This window comes from Adiantum capillus-veneris, chromosome 4 (assembly GCF_014529385.1).
Source record: "Adiantum capillus-veneris isolate H3 chromosome 4, ASM1452938v2, whole genome shotgun sequence".
In the NCBI taxonomy this organism is placed as follows: Eukaryota; Viridiplantae; Streptophyta; class Polypodiopsida; order Polypodiales; family Pteridaceae; genus Adiantum; species Adiantum capillus-veneris.
In genome coordinates, this window is record NC_140934.1 from 17074537 (window position 1) to 17095519 (window position 20983).

At 38.3% G+C, this 20983-nt stretch overlaps 1 protein-coding gene across 1 annotated transcript; it reads right to left on the reverse strand.

The window, feature by feature from the left end:
* Nucleotides 1-17687: 17687 nt before the first annotated feature.
* On the reverse strand, nucleotides 17688-18326 carry LOC147458786 (uncharacterized). The gene is made up of 3 exons (XM_086511506.1): nucleotides 18107-18326; nucleotides 17942-18020; nucleotides 17688-17859 (listed from the first exon to the last, which is right to left on the reverse strand). The coding sequence occupies exons 1-3, from the start codon at nucleotides 18324-18326 to the stop codon at nucleotides 17688-17690; spliced, it is 471 nt and encodes a 156-aa protein (XP_086367632.1).
* Between the last annotated feature and the right edge of the window lie 2657 nt (nucleotides 18327-20983).

The following is a 20983-nucleotide window of genomic DNA, read 5'->3' on the forward strand; positions in this document are numbered from 1 at the left end:
AACAAAGATAGAGAGAAATCGAGACGAAGCCAACCAGCTACGTGATCATTGGGCATCAACTCTACAAGGAAAGGACCAATAGGTTCCAATGAATATGATTGGGCATCAACTCTATCGACAAGGAAAGGACCAATAGCTCAGACTATGTTCCAATGAATATCAGGAAGACACATTCCAAGAGACCAAAACGTGGCATGTGATCAAGATAGCTTAGTATCCACTGAGATGATTGGGCATCAACTCTATCGACAAGGAAAGGACCAACATCTCAGACTATGTCCCAATGAAAATGAATACCTTCCTATCTTAGAAGAAGTGCATGTTGGTCTTGCAGGGGGTCATTTCTCTCATGAAACTACAACTAGAGCTATATTAATGGCTGGTCTTTGGTGGCCAACTCTATTTGCTGATGCAAAAGACTTTGTTCGATGATGTGACTTATGTCAATGAACAAAGATGCCAACAAGAATTGACAGTATGCCATCGCAACCTATGATGGGAGCACGCACATTTGCGAAGTGGGGTATATACTTTGTCAGTCCAATACAACCACCAAATATAAGACTGAGCCACAAAATTTGATTCTGGTCATAGATTACTTGACCAAATGGTCTGAGGCGAGAGCCACTAGGATGAATGATGCTTGAACCATTGCAGCATTCTTGTACGAGTGCCTATTCATGCGGTACATCAAAACTTCTTGTATCATAATTGATTGCCAAAGAGTGTAAAGGAACCAAGGGCTTCCAAATTTGTAATTATTTGCAGCTTCTAGACTTATTATTGAGCCATTTAGTTAGGGTTCCATTTCTTAAACCTTGGGCTTCGGGGGTCAAAACCAACCTACCCAAAATATGTTGTTTATCTTTGATGTGATTCTTTTTTAGTGTCAAGAATGACTTTTATGCACATGAGGTGAGTGAGGATACTCTACACATTCTAGGTACAAAGTTTCATTGCATTTGGAGCACTATATCTATACAAAACATCGTATTTAGGCTTGTGGTAAGAAGGTTAACTTTTGGTATTTGACACACACCTTAGACCGATCTAGGTGAGAGCACACTAGACTTGGGTTTTAGCTATCTCTTTTAGCTTCCATGCATTAGTCAGGTCAGATATGTCCAATGGATTGACATTTTATGTCTGTGGTTTTCACTTTGCTAGCATCAATATGGTGAGGCTAGTAACCGGCCGACACCACAAGTGGTGAGAGATTGAGCTTTTGGTGATCTCAAAGAGAGAGAGAGAGAGAGAGAGAGAGAGAGAGAGAGAGAGAGAGAGAGAGAGAGAGAAGCAAATTTCTTAGTTTAGGATAGATTGACAACATTTCATTGTCTTTCTCATAACTTGAGCTATAGAACTCCGATTCAAAAACATTTTTTATCAAAACATAGATCTCTTTAAGCTCTACAACCTTGTAGAAGAACTTGTAGCTGGTTCAGAGTGCATGTATGTCTAAAATTGAAAACAAGGAAGCTATTTTCTTAGGACATGTTGTAAATTCAAGTTGAGTAGAAGAGGAGAGACAATGTAGAGATAAAGTGAATTCGACAAAAAGAAAGGGGGATTTTGTGCGTACTATGACACACATACAGACTCTGACTCTCAATATCAGCAACCCGTTTTCTTGGCTTGCGCTAAAATATCAAGTGTGCTCTCTGGGCATAAACTAGCATATACTACTCAAAATAATTATCAAATGATTGCCAACTTGGCATCAAAGCACCTATACCCATCTATACATATTCTATGATGTATCCAGGAATGGATATCTAGAAACCTAACCTACCTCACAATGGGTAACCTTGCCCCCAACGATCGGCTTCAAAAAACCTCACACAACAACCCTCACAAAAGGCTATGGAGACACGACCAGTCACAGTCTCAAAAGGGCTCTTTCGGATAGAGTCTCAGAAACAATCGCGATTGCCAAAACAAAATGGCTCCACAATGACATACAATGGTAGTATCCACAACACGACTTACATCCAAAACATGAAATTATCACTACAAAATTGTAAGACACACTTAAACAGGCACCAATGAAGATGCCAGCAAAAGCACAAAACCAACTCCTTGTGGTCAAACGCTCTCAACAACACACAAGCACTCTCAAATGATATTCACATATAAGCCATATGCATCCAAAATCCCACTAGAACTGTAATGGATGTCATTGCCAAAGATGCTTGCAGATTTGATGTGTCCAAAGAACCTGTGACTATCCATGTGTGTGTAGAACTATATCTTAGATTTGTCTCTAAGAAGCCGTCAACGATTATACATAGGTAATACCACAGAGAGAATATATCATGGCCAAACACGCATATGGAAATCCAAATCCACACTAAAAAAAGCATAGAAACACAAATAGTCATATGTAACCTGCCTCTTATTGACGACAGATATCTCTCTCTCTCTCTCTCTCTCTCTCTCTCTCTCTCTCTCTCTCTCTCTCTCTCTCTCTCTCTCTCTCTCTCTCTCTCTCTCTCTCTCTCTCTCTCTCTACAATGCTAGAGAGCATGTGAAAAACTGTAACGAATGTCATCAAAGTCGATGTTGGGTGTCACTTCTCTATGGAAGAGGCACCTCACCCATTCATGTCGATTCCAAAGGATAAGTAATCGATGTATTCAACCTACTCTCCAAGGAGTAGAGACGTACTTCTATTGGCCTACCATGAAAGTGGACATACAAGAGTATGTTTCAAAATGTGTAGTATGCCAAAAGACCAAGTATGATAGAGGGAAGCAACCTGGATTACTCCAACCATTGCCTATTCCAAATTCACCATGGGAGAGTATATCCATGGATTTCATCTTTGGATTACCCAAGTCTATCCATGGGAATACAGGAATATGGACAATAGTTAAGAGGTTTAGCAAGCAAGCACATTTTATTCCTGTCAAGAAGACTATTAAGGCACATCAAATGGCAACTCTCTTCATATCTCAGATTGTCAAGCACCATGGATTACCCACATCCATCGTGCCAATAATTTCTGGAAAGGCCTCTTTGAAAATCTAGGAACAAGATTGAATTTCTCTTCAGCCTATCACCCACAAAGGGATGGCCAAAGTGAGATAGCCAATCTTACGATACTCGATCTACTCAAGACTTATGTTACTGAAGTAGATCAATGCTCACAATGGGAAAAGTACTTACCTCTTGTAGAGTATGCCTACAATAATATTGTACATACTTCTATGGGAAAAGCACCTTTTGAGATCATTGAGGGAAGACCTAAAAGTCCCTTGCTACTCAAAGTACATGGGAAGATCCTCGCTGCCGATGAGTATAGCCGTGACCTACAAGAATTTTTTCAAAAGATTAAGGAGGCTATATCCATCTCTCAGCAAAGGCAAAAAGCTGTTGCTGCTGATAAGCACAGAAGAGCCTTAATGTTCAAAGAAAATGATTGGGTCTTACTCAAGTTTCCTAAGGCTCGATTAAGGCAAACGACGGGCAAAAATCCTACGGGCCATCAAAAGTATTATGCTAAACTAGCAAAACGATAATATGGTCCTTTCCAAATCTTGAAGCCCATCAATGAGACGGCTTATCAACTCAAGTTGCCCAACCATTGGCTCATACACAATGCCTTTCATGTAAGCCTACTTAAGCCCTACAAAGGAGAGCCACCAACTGAACCAATTATTTAAGACCCTCCCAAAGTTGAAGACCAAGAAGAGGTGCTACAACCCGAAGCTGTCCTTCGGCATGAAGACAAGGTACTACGACATGGTAAGATAATCCGACGGTATCTTATTAAGTTCAAAAATAATCCTTTTGAAGATGCTAGATGGATGCAAGGAATACAGCTTAAGGATAGTACGAACCTTGTCAATGCTTACAATGCTACATTAGAGTAAGCAAATGTACAAATTTCTTTTAAATGACTCATGTTTTTGTCTTATAAGACTATTCCTCTTTTTAATTGTGCACAAATTTAACTAGTATGCATGCTTAGAATCATGTTTGTGATGACGACGTCTCTCAAACATCAAGTAGAATTAGTCACTCTACTTTGGGAGAATGAAATAGACTAAAGAGCAGACATGCTTGTGGCAGCTATGTCTCCCAAGCACCAAATGGATTAGTCATCAGACTTGGAAAGATGTCATAGGGTAAAAAGGGATCCTCTACCCGCTAAGTAAAATTGACTAATGACTAAGGCTTTATCTCTTCTACCTCATAGTCGAGGACGACTATGATTTAAAAAGAGAGGTAATGTCATAAAATCTAATATCTAATATCTAACCAACCCAAATAATTTTCTCATATTAAATTGATCACTTAATGTGGGAGAATAAACGGGAACAAGTGTTAAGATATAGACATGTGCTTATAGATCTATCTCAAAACGGGGCCAATAGTAAAGGGACCCAAATGAGATATGGTCTATCAAAGAGCAAGGCTAACAAATGGAGCATAAGACCTTAGGGTTAGCTTCATTGAAGACCTACAATAATGTGTGTAAAAGGCCTTTGACCTTAGGTAAGCTAGGGCTGAGCTTGAGGCGTGGGAACCCGACCCAGCTCTAGGTGCATGTCCTGCTTGATGACTAAGGTGCTTGAGGTGCTTGATGATTGAGGTGCTTGAGATGCTTGAGGTGCTTAATTATTGAGATGCTTGAGGTGCTTGACATGCTTGAGATGCTAGGGTTGCACTTGAGGTGAGAACCCACCCCAAGCTTAAAGTGCTTATGAGCCAAGCTTGTGGTGGGAACTGGGCCTATACATGAGGGGCTTAAGGTGTCAAAAAGTCAAAGATTCAATCCCTACAAGGAGAGGGCGATCCCTACATGAGGGGGGATGAGAGAGAACACCCACACACTCACACAAGGCATGCATGGTACAAAGAAAGTAAAAGGGACACTTGTCAAGTTCCTCCTCATGTTGCCCTCATGGTGTGCCTGAAGCCTATTGGTTAGCCACCCAAGGGGTCCAATAATAATTTAGGATATTTAATTAAATGATTTAGCATTTATCTAGCCCTCTCTCTCAAAGGGGAAATGGGGACACTTGTCTCAAGGCTACCCTTGCTGCTTGTAATGCCTCTTGCTTGTGATTGGCTAGGCCTGGAGGGGTCCAATGAGCTTCAAGCATGAGCTACAAGGGGGGGTCGACCCAAGCAATCTAGGGGGTTGCTTAGGGGGTATACTCACCCACACACACTCACAAACACTCTCATTGTGTGCTATGCAAAGTGCAAGAGCTCCCTCTCCTTCTCCAAGCAAGTAGAGGTTGAAAGCCTACACCAACACTCTTGGATATGGAGTGCAAATCCAACTAAGAGCCATGCTTCAATGCTTAAGCTTTCCATCTCCTTCTTCTTCATTACTATGCTATTATGTATGCTAGCAACAAGAGTTATGATAAGTGAGGAACTAATTCTTTCTCCTACGAAATGTTTCTTCTTCCTCTTCCCTACCCTCATTCCCTGCTAGCCCTCTCCACCTTCGAAGGTGTTTGAGGTCTTGGGACTGAGGCTTGGGATAGTTAAATCTTTTCTTCAAGTTTATGCTCCACATAAATCTGGTCCTCAACTGTTGTCATGTTCTCTAAATTCTCTCTCTTGCAAAAGTATTGTTCATGCCAAGTTAGCTAATTGCTATGATTATGTTGCTATCTTCAATTATGATCACCCGCTATGCTCACAAATTCATTTCTCAAAAGTACTCTCATTAATTTCCGCTACTCTCAAATTAAATAGGCCAATTCCATTACAGTAGGGTGAAGCCATTGAATCTATTGTTTTGATCATATAGACCATAAGGAGTACTGAGGCAATTCCAATCTTCATTGAGAGATCCACCCACATTGTGCTTGTGTCTTCTCTTCTTATCCCTCGCACTCCACACCCACTGTGCACTCTTTATACAAAAAGAAAGGCCATACACTGTGTTTGCATTTGGAGATCAAAAAACTTCACTTCACACATAGCTAAAAGGAAAGAACCTCTTCTATAAGGACTCTTTTAGGGATCTTGTTGATCTTGAGAGGCTACAACATTGCATGCCTTTATTTCTTGTAGTGACATCATAGACTACCTGCATTTTATCAATCCCCGTCGTCATAATAAGAAACTACATCAACCCAATCAACCTCCTCACATGGGAAGGACCAATGCAATCATATGAAACTACATAGAACCAATCACCCTCATCAAATGTGAAGGACCAATGCAGTCCCAGTGAGCCTACAATAGGTTGCAATGGACAAAGATAAAAAAACAAGCAGTAAGAAAGAAGGTAAACAAGGCAGACTTGTACGTGAATGAATGCATCAATCTTGTTTTCTCCTTTAGATGAAGGGAACGGAATGCTAGCTTGCTAGCTCATTCTTTGCTGATTTGTTGCATGCTCCTATGATTGGACCATTTTGATTTCTAAATGAATGAGAAGTTTTTTGAACTTCTATTTCTAGTTGGTAGTGCATAAAATCCATGGGCTATGATCAAGAGTCCACTGGCTTCTAAATCCCATCACAACCATGATGGTTTGCACCTCCGTCATCCTTGTCTGCAAGCCTAGCATCATCCTTCAAGGATTAGACTTGAGAACTATATCCCTCTCCTTAGTACCACTACCATTCTTAAGTGACATGCTTGCTCACCTTCTATGGAAAATTTGCCTCTTCTGCTTATGGGTAGCCTTCACTCTGTGCATCCATGCATGTGTATGTGTGGTGTGTACTAGCACAATTGACTAGAGCTCTAGAGAGAAAGAGAGAGAGAGAGAGAGAGAGAGAGAGAGAGAGAGAGAGACAGAGAGAGTGCTTTAAAAGCCAAGTACAATTAATATAGCTTGTGAAGAAATTTAGGTTTGGATATTTTTTGGTCAGTTTATTACATTTTTGGTTCTTACCAACATATCATTTGACCTATTTATTTCTACTTTTAATAATGAAATCTTGTTAGATCTTATATACTTGTTCTTTTAGTCCACACTCTGGAGATTTGATATATCTATGTGAAAATTATCAATGGAGGACTTCAATCATTCAAAAGAGTTAGTGATAAACTCTCTCAAGGATGTTGAATCTTCAACATTTGATCCATGAAGTTGTTTCCAAATCTCCACTAGATATCCATGAAGCTTTTCTCTATTGTATCATCTAATGTAGTTAATGATAGCTGAGGTTCAACATTCTCTAGACTTTTTGATTTTGCTTTGGGATTTGAACACAAACGATTCAATGAGTTATAAGAGACAAAATTTACAATCACATTTATGGAAATAAAGCATAGAGAAATCACATGATTTGAAAAGTATTAATTTACAATGCATCAATGTCTATGTTTTTCCTCAAAAATACTGGGATGTAACCATCTCCAATATGTGGTGTTTCATCACTTTTCAATATTATGATAAATTAATGCGAGTGTCTTCATTGCTCAGAGCTACTGCATTCTAATTTTTTTTATTGTTGGTTGTTATCTTTGTCCAATACTTCCAAAAAAATACTCCATAATAATTGTGTAACTCTTGACTTCGTCCTCTGTTATGGGTCTAGATGTTTGCCTAGCTTTGGCGAATTCTACATAAAATCTTGATTTCCATACACTCTATCTATAACTTTACGTGCAATTCCCTTTACAAAAAGTCCTCCAGTTTAGGCTTTCGACTGTATGATTGTATCTTGTCATTTTAGAACTTAGCTAACAGCTAAGGGCATTGAAGTAATTGTTTTCTATTTGTCTTAATTGTCGGCTTGGGCATCTTATTTTCTCTTTGTCTTTGCAATTGGCTCACAACATTAAAAAATGTATATAAAGTAAGCTAAGTCCCACTATCTGTACATAATTAAAAGCATATATAATATAAATTTACTAACTTTACAACATCTACCTCTTGCCATCTCCTCCTAAACCAATTGATGCGAGGCTCAACGTTTTTGAGAGGTTCATCCAGGTATATGTTAGGAAATAGGATGTAGCTAAGTAGATATTAGAGTAGTTTACTTAATGGAGAGGTAAAATTTTCACACACGAGAGATTATAGAGTAGAGAGAGAGAGAGAGAGAGAGAACACTTGATATACGTGGTTCACTCAATGTGGGCTATGTCCATGAAAAAGCAACCACTCAATGGATTTAGTACTTTAAACTAGAAGTATGTTACAAAGGGATTATACCCTAAATGGAACTCCCACCTTGCGTCACTCTCACCACCTCACAATTACCTTGCTTCATCAACTTTTTGATGCCTTTTGTGTAGAAGAGGCCTCCTTTTATAGGCCAAAAGGTCTACACTCTCTCTCATGAGAGGTAGTCGTATGTAGGGGGCCTTGTGTAGACAAGTCCAAGTTAAACTCTCCAATGCGCCAATCTCTGGCCGCCCTTGAGAAGACAAGTCGCCTAGAAATTTGCCAACGGCCATTAGATTGAGCCACCAGCCAAAGACTTTGGCCATCGGCCAACCTGTCCATTGGCTTTTGGCCACCGGCCAACCAACCGACTGTTTTCCAAACTTTTTGTCGTTTGGCCATAATATTATGATTGAAAAGGGAATATTCCAATGAACACAGTATCGAGCAAAGATCAAGATTAGGCATGAACTTTTAGTTTTTTGGTGAGTGATTTTTCTTACACATGATAGCTTCTCATCATAATGGGGCCCTTACAAATGTGTGTTTTAAAAACTAAAAGTTATAAGGGGTAAATCAAGCTCCATACTTAACAATCTCTTACTTGGAGACTGATCTTCACACCAAACATGTGATTGTCTTCTATCTTGGCTTCTTATCCTTGAATATCAATTGAAGATGAGCAAAAGCTCATCTTTTCCTTGTTGACCACCTTTGTAAACATATATGTAGGATTGTCACACCTTTCCTAGCTTTAGTTGTCCCTCTTCCAAAAGAGTACGTATGAAGTGATATCTCACCTCAATGCTTTGTCCTTGAGTGAAAGGCTGAATGCTTTGCAAGATGAATGACGCTTTGACTGTCAATGTACAAGACACAATTGTCTTGCTTGTATCCAAGCTCCTCCAAGAATGTGTGAAGCCACATAATTTCTTTGCTTGCCTCCCTCATTGCTACATACTCTGCTTTCGTGGTAGAAAGTGAGACACTTTCTACAGCTTTGAAGGCCAACTTACTGCTATGCCTCCAAATGTGAATACATAGCCAGTAGTGCTCCTTCAAGTATCTTTGTCACCTGCCATATCTGAATCAGCATACCCTTGCAGGAAAATATCAGTGCCTCCAAAATACAAATCATTTGTTGTTGTTCCATTTAGATACCTAAGTATCCACTTCACAGCTTGCCAATGCTCTTTACCTGGATTATCCATGAACCTACTCACAACTCCCACCGCATGTGCAATATTGGCCTTATCCAGACCATAGCATACATTAGAGAACCTACTGTTCCAGCTTTTGTGGGAGCGAATCACACCACCTTGATCTACATAAAGTCAATCGAGGACACATTTGACACGATAGGCACATGGAGGTAATCTCTTTAGCTTGTCAGGTTGAGACTATCCCATACATACAACACTTTGGAAGGTAAACTAATAAGAATTTAGGAATCTCACTACTCTCAACTACACCACCCAACCCACATACACACAAATGGAAGGAAACTCACCAAACCATACCAGAATCATATGAACACCATCCCCTCACTAGGATATACCTGTCCCAAAGCCTCTACACTCAAAATCGTCACTCCAATGCCATACGCAGAAAATGCGTATGAAGACAGAGCAAAATTTTGGAAGTGCCCAAAACTAAAATCTATGAGAACTTATGCGTAGCTTATGTCACCATGATTCTAAGAACTACTTGCATGAAAAAAACAGACATTGTTTGATACACTTATGACCATAGATAACTCGTAGATGTGTTAGTGCACGTGTTCCGTTCCGCGTGGAATGCTTGGCGTTGTTGCGCATTTCTCTCTGAGTTTATCACGATTGTGCAGTCGAATCTCCAATGTGATGAGCGAGTGGGAAGTAGCGTTAGGTTGAATCTCACACTCTCTCTCTTTCTCTCTCATACACACTCGATGGCAGCTCAAAACTCTGATTATGATAAAGTTCTTTTTACAAAATGACCTAGGTACCTTATATACTAAGACTACCATAGGTTAAACCTAAAACAAAGTTCAATGGGTCAAATGGCTTTGTATCTACAATCTGGAAGTGCCATTGCACCTCGGCTTCTGTGACTAGACTAGCTACTCATTACAAATGATGTTTATAACCATAATCCACATCATTTCATAACTCTCAAAAAATAAGGCTTTTTTGAGTTATTTTGTACTGTTGACCCGTAGGTCAATTCTCCCCCCTTTGAATTCATGTCATCCCTAACATGACCTGGTTGTCAATGTTGGTGTAGTTTTTGATGTCATTTTGCTTTCTTGTGCTCCACTGCTTGTACTTTTGTCAAACCACAACGAGAACTATGATCCATGAAAATCATAATTGATGGCAAACTTTATGTCCTTCACATCCAAGCCCCGAGATGCAACATCTGTTGCTGTCATCATACGGCTATTTCCAGATCTAAATTTAGAAAGAACCCAATCCTGTTTAGCTTGACACTTATCATCATGGATAGATAAAGCTCCATCCATCACTTGCTCCAGTAAATCTGTCAATTTTGAGTATTTCTCATTCTCAGAAACAGCTTCTACAATCTGTAGAATTGAATGATTGTCTTTCATATCTTGTGAACCAATGACAAATTTGTAAGGATTCTATAGAAATTATATGGCTAAACCTTCAACTTCCTTAGGCTAAGTTGCACTCCAATACAAAGTTTGTCTGTCAGGCCGAATCTCGGAGATAATTTTTTGGATTTGAGGTTCAAAACCCATGTCCAACATTCAATTCACCTCATCATGTGAATGTTGGTTTGTCTACCATTTGTGTCTGCTCTTCTTCGTTGGTAACTCCTTTGTTCCTGCATCAAGGTGACCAAAGTAGCATTTGCCATTGTTAGCTTTTTTATGCTGTGTAAATCATTATATTGCTTCTACTTGATACATGACTTAATTAAAGCCCGACAAACCCCAATTAATTCCCCAAGTTAATAACTTGCTTCAAAAGGGCCTTATTCAACATCATTCGTGATAGATGACCATCTATGAGCTATCATAGTCCATTTGTCTCCAAAGCTCATACATATGATGTACAGGGTATGTAGGTAGCTATCATGGCTTCAAATTTGAAAATTTTCATCTTTGGCTAGGGGTTGGACTTCTATCCTTGTTCTCTTTTTATAAATGTTTTATATAACCCCTTAGCTTGTATTCTCTATTCATAGCCTCTTGACAAAGTTTTGCTTGATTTGGACTTGTATTTGGCTTTACAAGCTAACTTTTTGGATTTTATTTTTGAGAATGATTGATGAGCATCTTTGGCACCTCCTGGCTACCAAACACATGTAGAACCAATGATCATGACCAAAATTTGACTTGACCCTTGGTTGCTCCTGTAGACATTTATCGTGATAGATGACTGAACTGTCATTTCTACCCCCTTTTGCTCTTGTCAGTATTGTTAGTCCCTTTTGTTTGTTAGGCTTCATTAAGTCATATACAAGATTAACTATTTACAATAAAAGATCTACTTCTTGTATACGGCCTTGTAGTCGCATGAAGTGTTTGATAGGCAAATTTACACTTGATGAGTGCTTTTGTCTAGTTGCATCACCAACTTTCTTTGTCCTTGAAGGCCATCCTGAGTTTTATGACCATTCTCGGTCATTTTTTACCTCACGTTGTTGTTGAAGACTGATCAACATTCTTTTCTTACTTCTAACATTATAGCCTTGTGCACATGGCTTTTGAGACATGCTCGTGAAGTTTCATCATTTCTTGTATCTTCTTCTCTTTGTGTATTGCTCAGGCATCTCTTGAGCCTTTTCTTCATTTGGATTACAATTTTTTTCCTCCTTTAAAGAAAAAAAATCTCAAAAAATAACTAAATAAAACTAAAAATCAACTCAAAAGAAAGCAAAATTATCCAAATAGAACTCTAAACGCTATGTACATTGTGCACATGTCCTTAGGGGATCATATATGGCTTTTGTCCTCTTACTCCTCCTATAACGCTATTATGAGGGCATATCTCTGAATTTTGTCAAAAAATTATCACAATCAAACGCAAAAAAAATGCATCTCATAAAACATTGCCCTCTAATATTGATAATATTAGGTCCACATTTAGAATGCCTCCCCCCCTCCCATGGGTAGTCCTCCTAGATGACAGAGTATTGTCAAGGGTATGTGACATGCTTGGGCAATTAAAAATTGTGCCTATGTACGCCTGGTAATTATGCATACACAATCAATGCATGGAAAAAAATTATCATGTGCAAATGTGGGTATAAGCAATTTTCTTATTGGCATTTTCTGGCAAGGCTTTCTATTCTAAGCAATGTGATGGTCTTTGAAGCTATTGTTTGCTTGATTGAAGGTTGTAGAGAGATTTGGACTTCCTCTTTGGTTGCCTCTAGTTAATTTGCATTGCTTCCAAGCTTTTCTTGTGCATTCACATCATCTCCTGATCTTTAAGGCTCGTGCAGCATGCAGCGGTGAAGTGAGCTACTTGCTTGCTTCTAACTATATTGTGACCATAGGAGGAATTGAAAGAATTCAAGTGCCAGTGCAATGACAATAGTTTTATTGGTTTACTTTGGGACCCACTTCTTTGTGATTACTGGTTGTTTCATTGATGAAGCTCGTATGGGAATCCAAACTTGTCTCTGCTTAGTTTGAGTTTGAAGAGACTTCTTTGGGATCCACCTTGTCTTTGTGTAAGTCGGGAGCAGTCTTTGCTTCAGCCCGTGTACACTTGGTTGGGGACAAGATTCAAACTTTGGGAGTTGATACTTGAATTGTTTCTTAGCAAGGTTGAATTTAGCACTTTTCCTTGGTGGTTTGGTTGTTTATGAAAAGTTACTATCTATTTGTTCTTGGATTGTTGTGTTTAGAATGACTTTTCTAGGCAATTGATTAGAGCATTGTTAGCTTGTTGACATGGCTTCTTTTTTATTGAGTCCTTTCTTCCTGTATAGGAGCCATGTATATGGATGCTTGTTGTGGTTGTGTCACCAACGAGGATTTTGACACCCACTTCTTATTCACTTTATTCTTGTAGCGGGTGAAATTGGTTCGTGGGTCTTTGATCTGGACAATCATAAAATCATGCATTAGTTAAAGTGTCGTTCATGTCACTTGTTGGGTTGTCTAGATTTCCATTGTTGGTATCTTCATGAACCTCCAAGTGTTCTATAGATTCATAAAACTTGTCTTCTTCTTCGTCTTTTGATTCGCCATACTCCTTTGTGGTCTTCATCTCGGAACCTATTGATGCCTGGTTCTCTTTATTTTCTTGGATCACACTTAGTGCAAAGTGGGTTAATTTTATTTGTGAGTTAATCAATTCGTGTTTTTTTGCTACAGGTGATGCTTTTTCGAGTTTATAGAAGCATGGATTCCAGTCATATGTATGCTCTCTAAGGTGGCGTTGTGGTATGTTAAATAAGTACCGAGGGAAGGAGAGAGAAGAAGGATTAGACGGAGAGAGAAAAGCATACTTGTGAAATAGAGATAGGATCGGGGTTTGAGAGTACCGACAGAGAGAGAGAGAGAGAGAGAGAGAGAGAGAGAGAGAGAGAGAGAGAGAGAGTGGGAGATGAGGGGGAGAGAGGAAAGATAGGTTCAAAATGAAAAAAGTCCGGCTAAAGTTTGGGCAAGAAGGTTCTCAAGCCGGTTCAAATTATTTCATTTAGTAACTTGGTATAGAATTGTTTATGTGTTGGTTTAATGTATATATTTTATAAATATCCTACATTTTAATTGAGATGAAAGTGGAGTTAAGTAAAAGTGGAGTTTTGTTGTGAAGAAGGAGGTTGTGTGCATGTTTTCTACTCACATGTGTGTGTGTGTGTGTGTGTGTGTGTGTGTGTGTGTGTGTGTGTGTGTGTGTGTGTGTGTGTGTGTGTGTGAGAGAGAGAGAGAGAGAGAGAGAGAGAGACAGAGAGAGAGTGGGAGATGAGGGGGAGAGAGGAAAGATAGGTTCAAAATGAAAAAAGTCCGGCTCAAGTTTGGGCAAGAAGGTTCTCAAGCCGGTTAAAATTATTTCATTTAGTATCTTGGTATAGAATTGTTTATGTGTTGGTTTAATTTATATATTTTATAAATATCCCACATTTTAATTGAGATGAAAGTGGAGTTTTGTTGTGAAGAAGGAGGTTGTGTGCACGTTTTCTACTCACGTGTGTGTGTGTGTGTGTGTGTGTGTGTGTGTGTGTGTGTGTGTGTGTGTGTGTGTGTGTGTGTGTGTGTGTGTGTGTGTGTGTGTGTGTGTGTGTGTGTGAGAGAGAGAGAGAGAGAGAGAGAGAGAGAGAGAGAGTTTTCCTGTTCATATGCGTGTGAAAAGGTTCCAAATCCGGGTCCACAAATAATGTTTTCTGAGCCCTTAGAGAGGCAGTTTGTGGTGGTTACTCATTGCACTATTATATGCCTATAGTATTCATAGAAGAATAATAATCATAGTGTTTCCCGAGCCCTTAGAGAGGCAGTTAGTGTTGTCTACTCATTGCACTTTTAGATGCTTATAAATCTTATAGGGGAATAATAATCGTAGTGACAAATCATGCATATTTTATTGCACACCCCACTTTAAAAGTTAGTGGTGGAGTAGTAGACGATTATAATATTCATATTGACAAATCATGCATATATTATTGCACGTTCCAATTTAGCAGTTAGCATATGCTGCGTGGGACCCCTCATGTCACTAACACATGCCACTCTTCCATCACTATCAATGCTTTTTGAGAGCATGGTGCTTTAGCCTATATATAAATGTTACAAGGCAAGCACCATATGCTGCACAAGTGAATCGGAGGTGCTAATCAAGAGAGATTTTTTCATTTTCCCTGTACTTATACAATGCCTATAGGATATGCTAGTACTGGTAATGAGGTAGTTGCAAAAATCCATGAAGAGCTTCACAAACTCCCCCCCAACGCACCCCTTGAAGAAAAGAAGACGTTTACACAAAGAGAGCGTGACACAAACAAGGCGATCCGGATGTTCAACCACCTTAATCGCGCTCGCAACACCGGAGACCAGGAACTCAATGATGGCTTTGAGACAATGCGAGAAGCTCTGGGCAAGTGGGAGACATGGGGGTACATAGATAGCTCTCGAAGGGCCGCTTTACAGGCGGAGATTGACCATTTGCTTGTCTGCAAACGCACAATCAACCTGGTCGACATCTCTGGCTCTAATGTGGTAGAAGATTGAGGCAAGATTTAAATAATTATGCACTAAATAATATAGTTAAATAAATATGCACTAGCACATGATAAATTGTACTAGTGTGATGCAAGTTGTACTGTGTGTGTGTGTGTGTGTGCAGGTTTGATTCCCTACGTAATCATGTAAACAACTTATTTTAATTATATGATGCTTATTTTAACTATATGATGGTGTTCCACTCTTCAGTGCCTTGGCGAGAATAATTCATATGTCTCTGTCTGACTTATTATTATTGAAGTAGCTGTGATACTTTTAATCGGCCTGGTCTACTAACACATCTTCAAGATCTGTCATAATTTAGGGTATTGTTGATATCTTGTAGCTAAACTAAACCGTCAAATGTAACTACAAGCTGTTTGAAAGCCAAAAATGTAAAGAAAATCTATGTGAGTTTTTTATATAATGCAAGAAAAAGATGAGCATGTCTTTAGTATTTACCCTACTTTTAGTAGAATATACTTTCCTGTCCATGTAGGTGTTGTTGCAAACAAGGATGAATGCCTAATAAGCCAATTTGAAACTAGGAATCTAAAAAATATTGATGGTTGTACTTGTTTGGGCGAAGACCTCAAAGTAATGAAACACGCATAGACTCTTGCATATAAAATAGTAATTAAGAACACTTTACTGAGTTGAAGAACTGCATACATACATAAACACACACGTATAAATAACTATATATATTGTATAAACAAGTACTTAAAAACACTTTACCGAGTTGAAGATCTCCTTACGTACATAAACACACACATATAAATAAATAAATAAAAAGATATTATATATATAATATAAATATTATATATAAAACTATATATATTCTTAGACCGACAGTGTAAAGAAATACTGACAAGCAAATGAAATTTTGACAGCATAACAATGTGAAAAATAAAAATAAAACCATTCCATACTTGCTTCTGTGAAAGCTTGCCTAACTTTTGTTAAGCTTTCCTATTCTATACTTGCTTCCGTGAAGCTTGCCTAACTTTTGTGTATACATGAAACCATGATTATGTTTCTAAACATGAACAAAAAGCATGATTATATTCACAAGCAATCAAAATTTCGACAACATAACGGCGCGAAAATACAAACAACAAAATTTTCCATTCCATACTTGCTTCCGTGAAGCTTGACTAACTTTTCTGTATACGTGAAATCATGATTATGTTTTCAAACATGAACAAAAAGCATGATGATATTGATAAGCAATCAAAATTTTGGTAGCATAACGGTATGAAAATTCAAACTAAAAAAATTCCCATTCCATACTTGCTTCCGTGCAGCAACGAATGCTCACGGGAAGAAGAAATAACATAAGCAAAAAAGCATATGTTGGTATATTACTTTGGTAAATCCAAAGCTCTCAACAAACTTCTATCTAGTATAATAAATATGAAATCATGGCTGAATTGATAAGGACAATCAACACCAACAACATGTCTTCAGTAATACCAAAAAAGTGGCACCCAAACACCATGGTCACACATTGTTCCATAAAAATCACAAACTAGAAAAAATGATAGATAATACCAATGTTGATGTCAATCAAGGGCAATGTGATCCGGGCTCATATTGTTGCGAATCAGTCTCCTCATCAGGATCTGCATCAACTGCTGAAATAGCACGTACACATGGAGCCTTGAAGCGTGAAAGATGTTGATGGAAGACCTCTGGATCAGTATCTATGCAGAGACAGTGTCTAGACAACTCAACGCAAACATTGCCCAAGCCACCACATCCAGAAAACATATCAACAATGTAGGTGTGCTCCGCAGTAAATGTCCGCACAAGCCAGCTAAAAAAAGCAAAAAATATGCGTATTTTTACTTTATGTAACATAGTCCAATAACGCATAGTAGGAAGCATATATTCTTACCGAAAGAAGTCAAGGCTACGCTCGGCGGCACCTCTAAGAGCGTGTCCTCCAATGTACTCTCCGTCGACGCACTCCACCAGTATTCCGGACTTGGCATCGAAAGAGTTGTTGTCCACGCTCTCTCCATCTCGTCGATCGTAGATAGGACGTTGACCCTTACGATAAAACAATCCTAGCAATAGTGTTTCCACCTACAAATTACAACTAGAATGTGATCTAATTGAAGAAAACTACAAGCATGCTTTTCAATCAATAAATAAATTTACTTACTCTCTCAATCTCAATGGTCTTTCTCACATAACCATCGGGGATCAAAATAAGGATGGTGTGCATCATTTTGAATCCCATCTCGATGGCATGGCTAGACACAATGCCAAAGTGATCAGTGGAGCTTAGGGTGATGTACCACCCATTGTCTGCCACATACTTTGAAGCTATTACGGCCACTTTCTTACTTAATTTTCGAGAGAATTGATTCCATGGAGGGACCTGCATAATACGCATTGTTAATTTAATTAAAGTTCCAAAACTATCATAGACTGTCCATTGTGGTTTTGAAGAATGCATACCTCGTTCTCTGAAAAATTTTCAACTTTAAAGTTTGTTGGAAAATCCGCAAACAAAAGAGAGGCCACTTCATTGCTCTTTTCCCCATCAACATGGGCTGAATGAAGAAAATCCAAGATCCTGCATACGATCAAATAAATGTATTTCAAACATTCACAACACACACCACACATAGTTAGTCTTTCTTTTCACATGTGTTTACCATTTCTCATCATCGAGAGAAATTTTGTAAACATCTAGCATGTTCCCAATAACGTTCACATCACAATCTATGGAAGGCACTGCATAATCAGAAAATAAAATATTTCATCAAGAATTGTTGAGTAGAAAGAAAGTGACAGCTAGATATCTATACAAGAAAGTTTACCTGTGGAGCCTTGAGCACCTTTTTGGTTCTTTTTGGGAGACTTATTGGGCTTCTTGGATCTAACAAAATCCAATCGTTTCTTTATAGAGGAGATTGTACTATTGTTTACTCTTTTCGAAGAGGTGGCTTTCTTGGAAGCTGAGCCAATCTCCTCAATACCATTTTCATTTCTTTCAAGAACGTACTCTAAAGCAAACAAAAATATATTTCTCACAAACATAATCTAAATAGTATGAGCACTTTAACAATTTTGTAGTTTTTATAAATGCCAAAAATAACCTTTATATAAGTTCCCTTCATCACGTGGGTAGGTGCCTCGAGTGTAATCTAGCCACCAAGGGCAATACTCAATTTCCCAAGCAATCAAACCATAATCTCTCATCCATAGTGGATACATACACTCCTCACAAGAGAGGTCCCTCCAACTTTCAACAGCAATTGGCAACTTCTCCAACAAAGTCTGATCGTAAAGCTGAATTAGCCATCTACATAAAATGCAGTTAACTTTATTTGAGCTCCTTTCCTAAGTGACTTATTTATTATACAAACTCTAAGTAAAAAATAGAATGACAACCATAAAGATATCAATTGTATTACCTGAATAATACTCTCCTTGAAGATTCCATAAGCTCTGGAATTTTTTCATCCGACTCTTTTGTGTTGAGCTTACTCCAAAGCTCCACAAAAGCTTTATCAATGTGGTCCCTCAATTGGTGATGAAACCATGCTTCAAAGCCCTCCGGCATTTCTTCAATCATTTTTCCTTTGATCCTCAAGCATTGCTTCAAGATACTTCCCCAATACCACTCTTTACGCAAGTATATTCTAAATTTCATTGCACTAATATAACGCTCAGAAGTAACATCATCTACATGGCAATGCATCAAAGAGTGCAATATTTCCTTTTTCTTATAGAGCAAACAATAAACAAACCATAAATGCATTGATTCATTTGATGATTTCATGTGTATTTTTTATCCAAAAATTATTACCTCTCTGGTGATATTTTAGAAGTTGCCAAAGAGTGGACTTTGTCTCTTGTAAGGCCCACTTGATCCTTTTCTCTTATCCAATTGAAGTTAAATAATAAAGAGAAGAACCCTTGGCCATTGGCGGGGTTGGCAATGGCCAACATCTATGTTATATTAGCACGAGATCAAATCAAATCAATTTTTCAATCAAATATATCAAATTCAAATGACATGTCAACTTACAATTTAGTAGAAATTCAAACATAAACGGGGAGAAGAGAAAGTGTTTACCTTATAAGCTCTTTCTTTGAATATTTTTTCTATTCTTCCTCGAGCAACCATTTCCTTTTCTGGCAGTAAAATCGAGGGATCATTGATCTCTTGCATCTCTTTGATAAGAGACAAGTCAAAGTCTTCCTTTTGTAGAGCAAATGAAAAAAAAAAGTAAGATTTTACAAAATAATGTCAAGCTTTAGAAATTACATAAAAAGTGTACTTTAAGGCAAAAAAATTTACCTTCCATATGAGCATTGCTAATAAAAGAGCAAGAGCGTTGTACCAACTCCCTTTAGATGTCTTCTTCTCACAAGCAAGCTCTACCTCTATCCATCGAATCCAATCTTGGGGAAAGTCTTTCATTAAAGAATCTTTGCTTGCCACAGCCAGTTTTTGGAACAAGAAGATCTCCTGCCCAAAATTTGTGCTCACAGTGGTTCTACCAATCCTAAACCACAATATCTTAAATTAAATGGCAGTAGAATGACATCGATAAAGTAATAGCAATAACGTTCAAAACAACAAATGTGCTTACTCATTTTGAGAGCGCAAAGCTAGCATAAGCTCCCCCTCTGCACTTCTATCAACAAAGACAAATTGACATTTCACAGAACAATGTCTCCACTTTATCATTGAAAATTCTACAACAACAAAAAAGAAAATTAGAAAGCATAGAGTAATACAAGTCAACTTTACATTAAACAAAAAAGAAATCACTTACGTGTTTTTATTAAGCGCATCCAAGTTTTCAAACGGTGATTACCATCCCAAACGATAAATTTTTTTCCCCTTAAGTCTTCCCACTCAAGGGGAAGGGAATTATCAAAATCATCGCTTATTTCTCGCCAAATAGGCCCCCATTCATCTTTGTTTAAGTCGGAAACATAATGTTGATCATGGCCTGGCTTCTTAAATGACACAAGAAATGGAGCTCCAAGCACACTGTATCGAGACATCTCAAACCTTTTCACCAAGCCCTCAGTGCCTGGACCCACCGCTCTAATGGCTTCATTTTCCATCAATCTACAAAGAGGAATTCGAGGAGTTTCCCCACCTATCTTTACAATAAAACCCTCTACAATCTCCTCTAATATTCGACCATGAACATCCTTTCCAAATACTGTTGGATGATCGGGAGGTTTAGCAACAATTGTTGTTGCTTCAGACACGCTGTGAGCCACCAATTCACCTTGTGTAGCATGAATATCTATGAACACCTCTTCTTCATGCACATCACTCAATATATCCTCTTCTTCATGCACATCACCCAAAATATCTTTATTTCGATGGACATTGGAAGAAGCAATGGAAGATCGTGCATTGGCCCTATGCCCTGTAGTGCCAGATCTTAATGTGTATCCTACTCCTACAAGCAAAAAACAATAAGAACACAAATAGTTTAGTGAGTATGATGAGACAAAAGAAAAGAAAACAAATAGCTTAATGTATTTGAACTTACTTTGAGAGATACCTGTCCTGCCACGTTTAGATGGTGTACGAGCCATAATCTATTAACCACAAACAACAAAAATCTTCTTAGCAATGACAATACAAATATAAAATTCTAAATTTCGGCAGCATAACGGCGTAAAATGCAAACTAAAAAAAAAAACCATTCTCAACTTGCTCA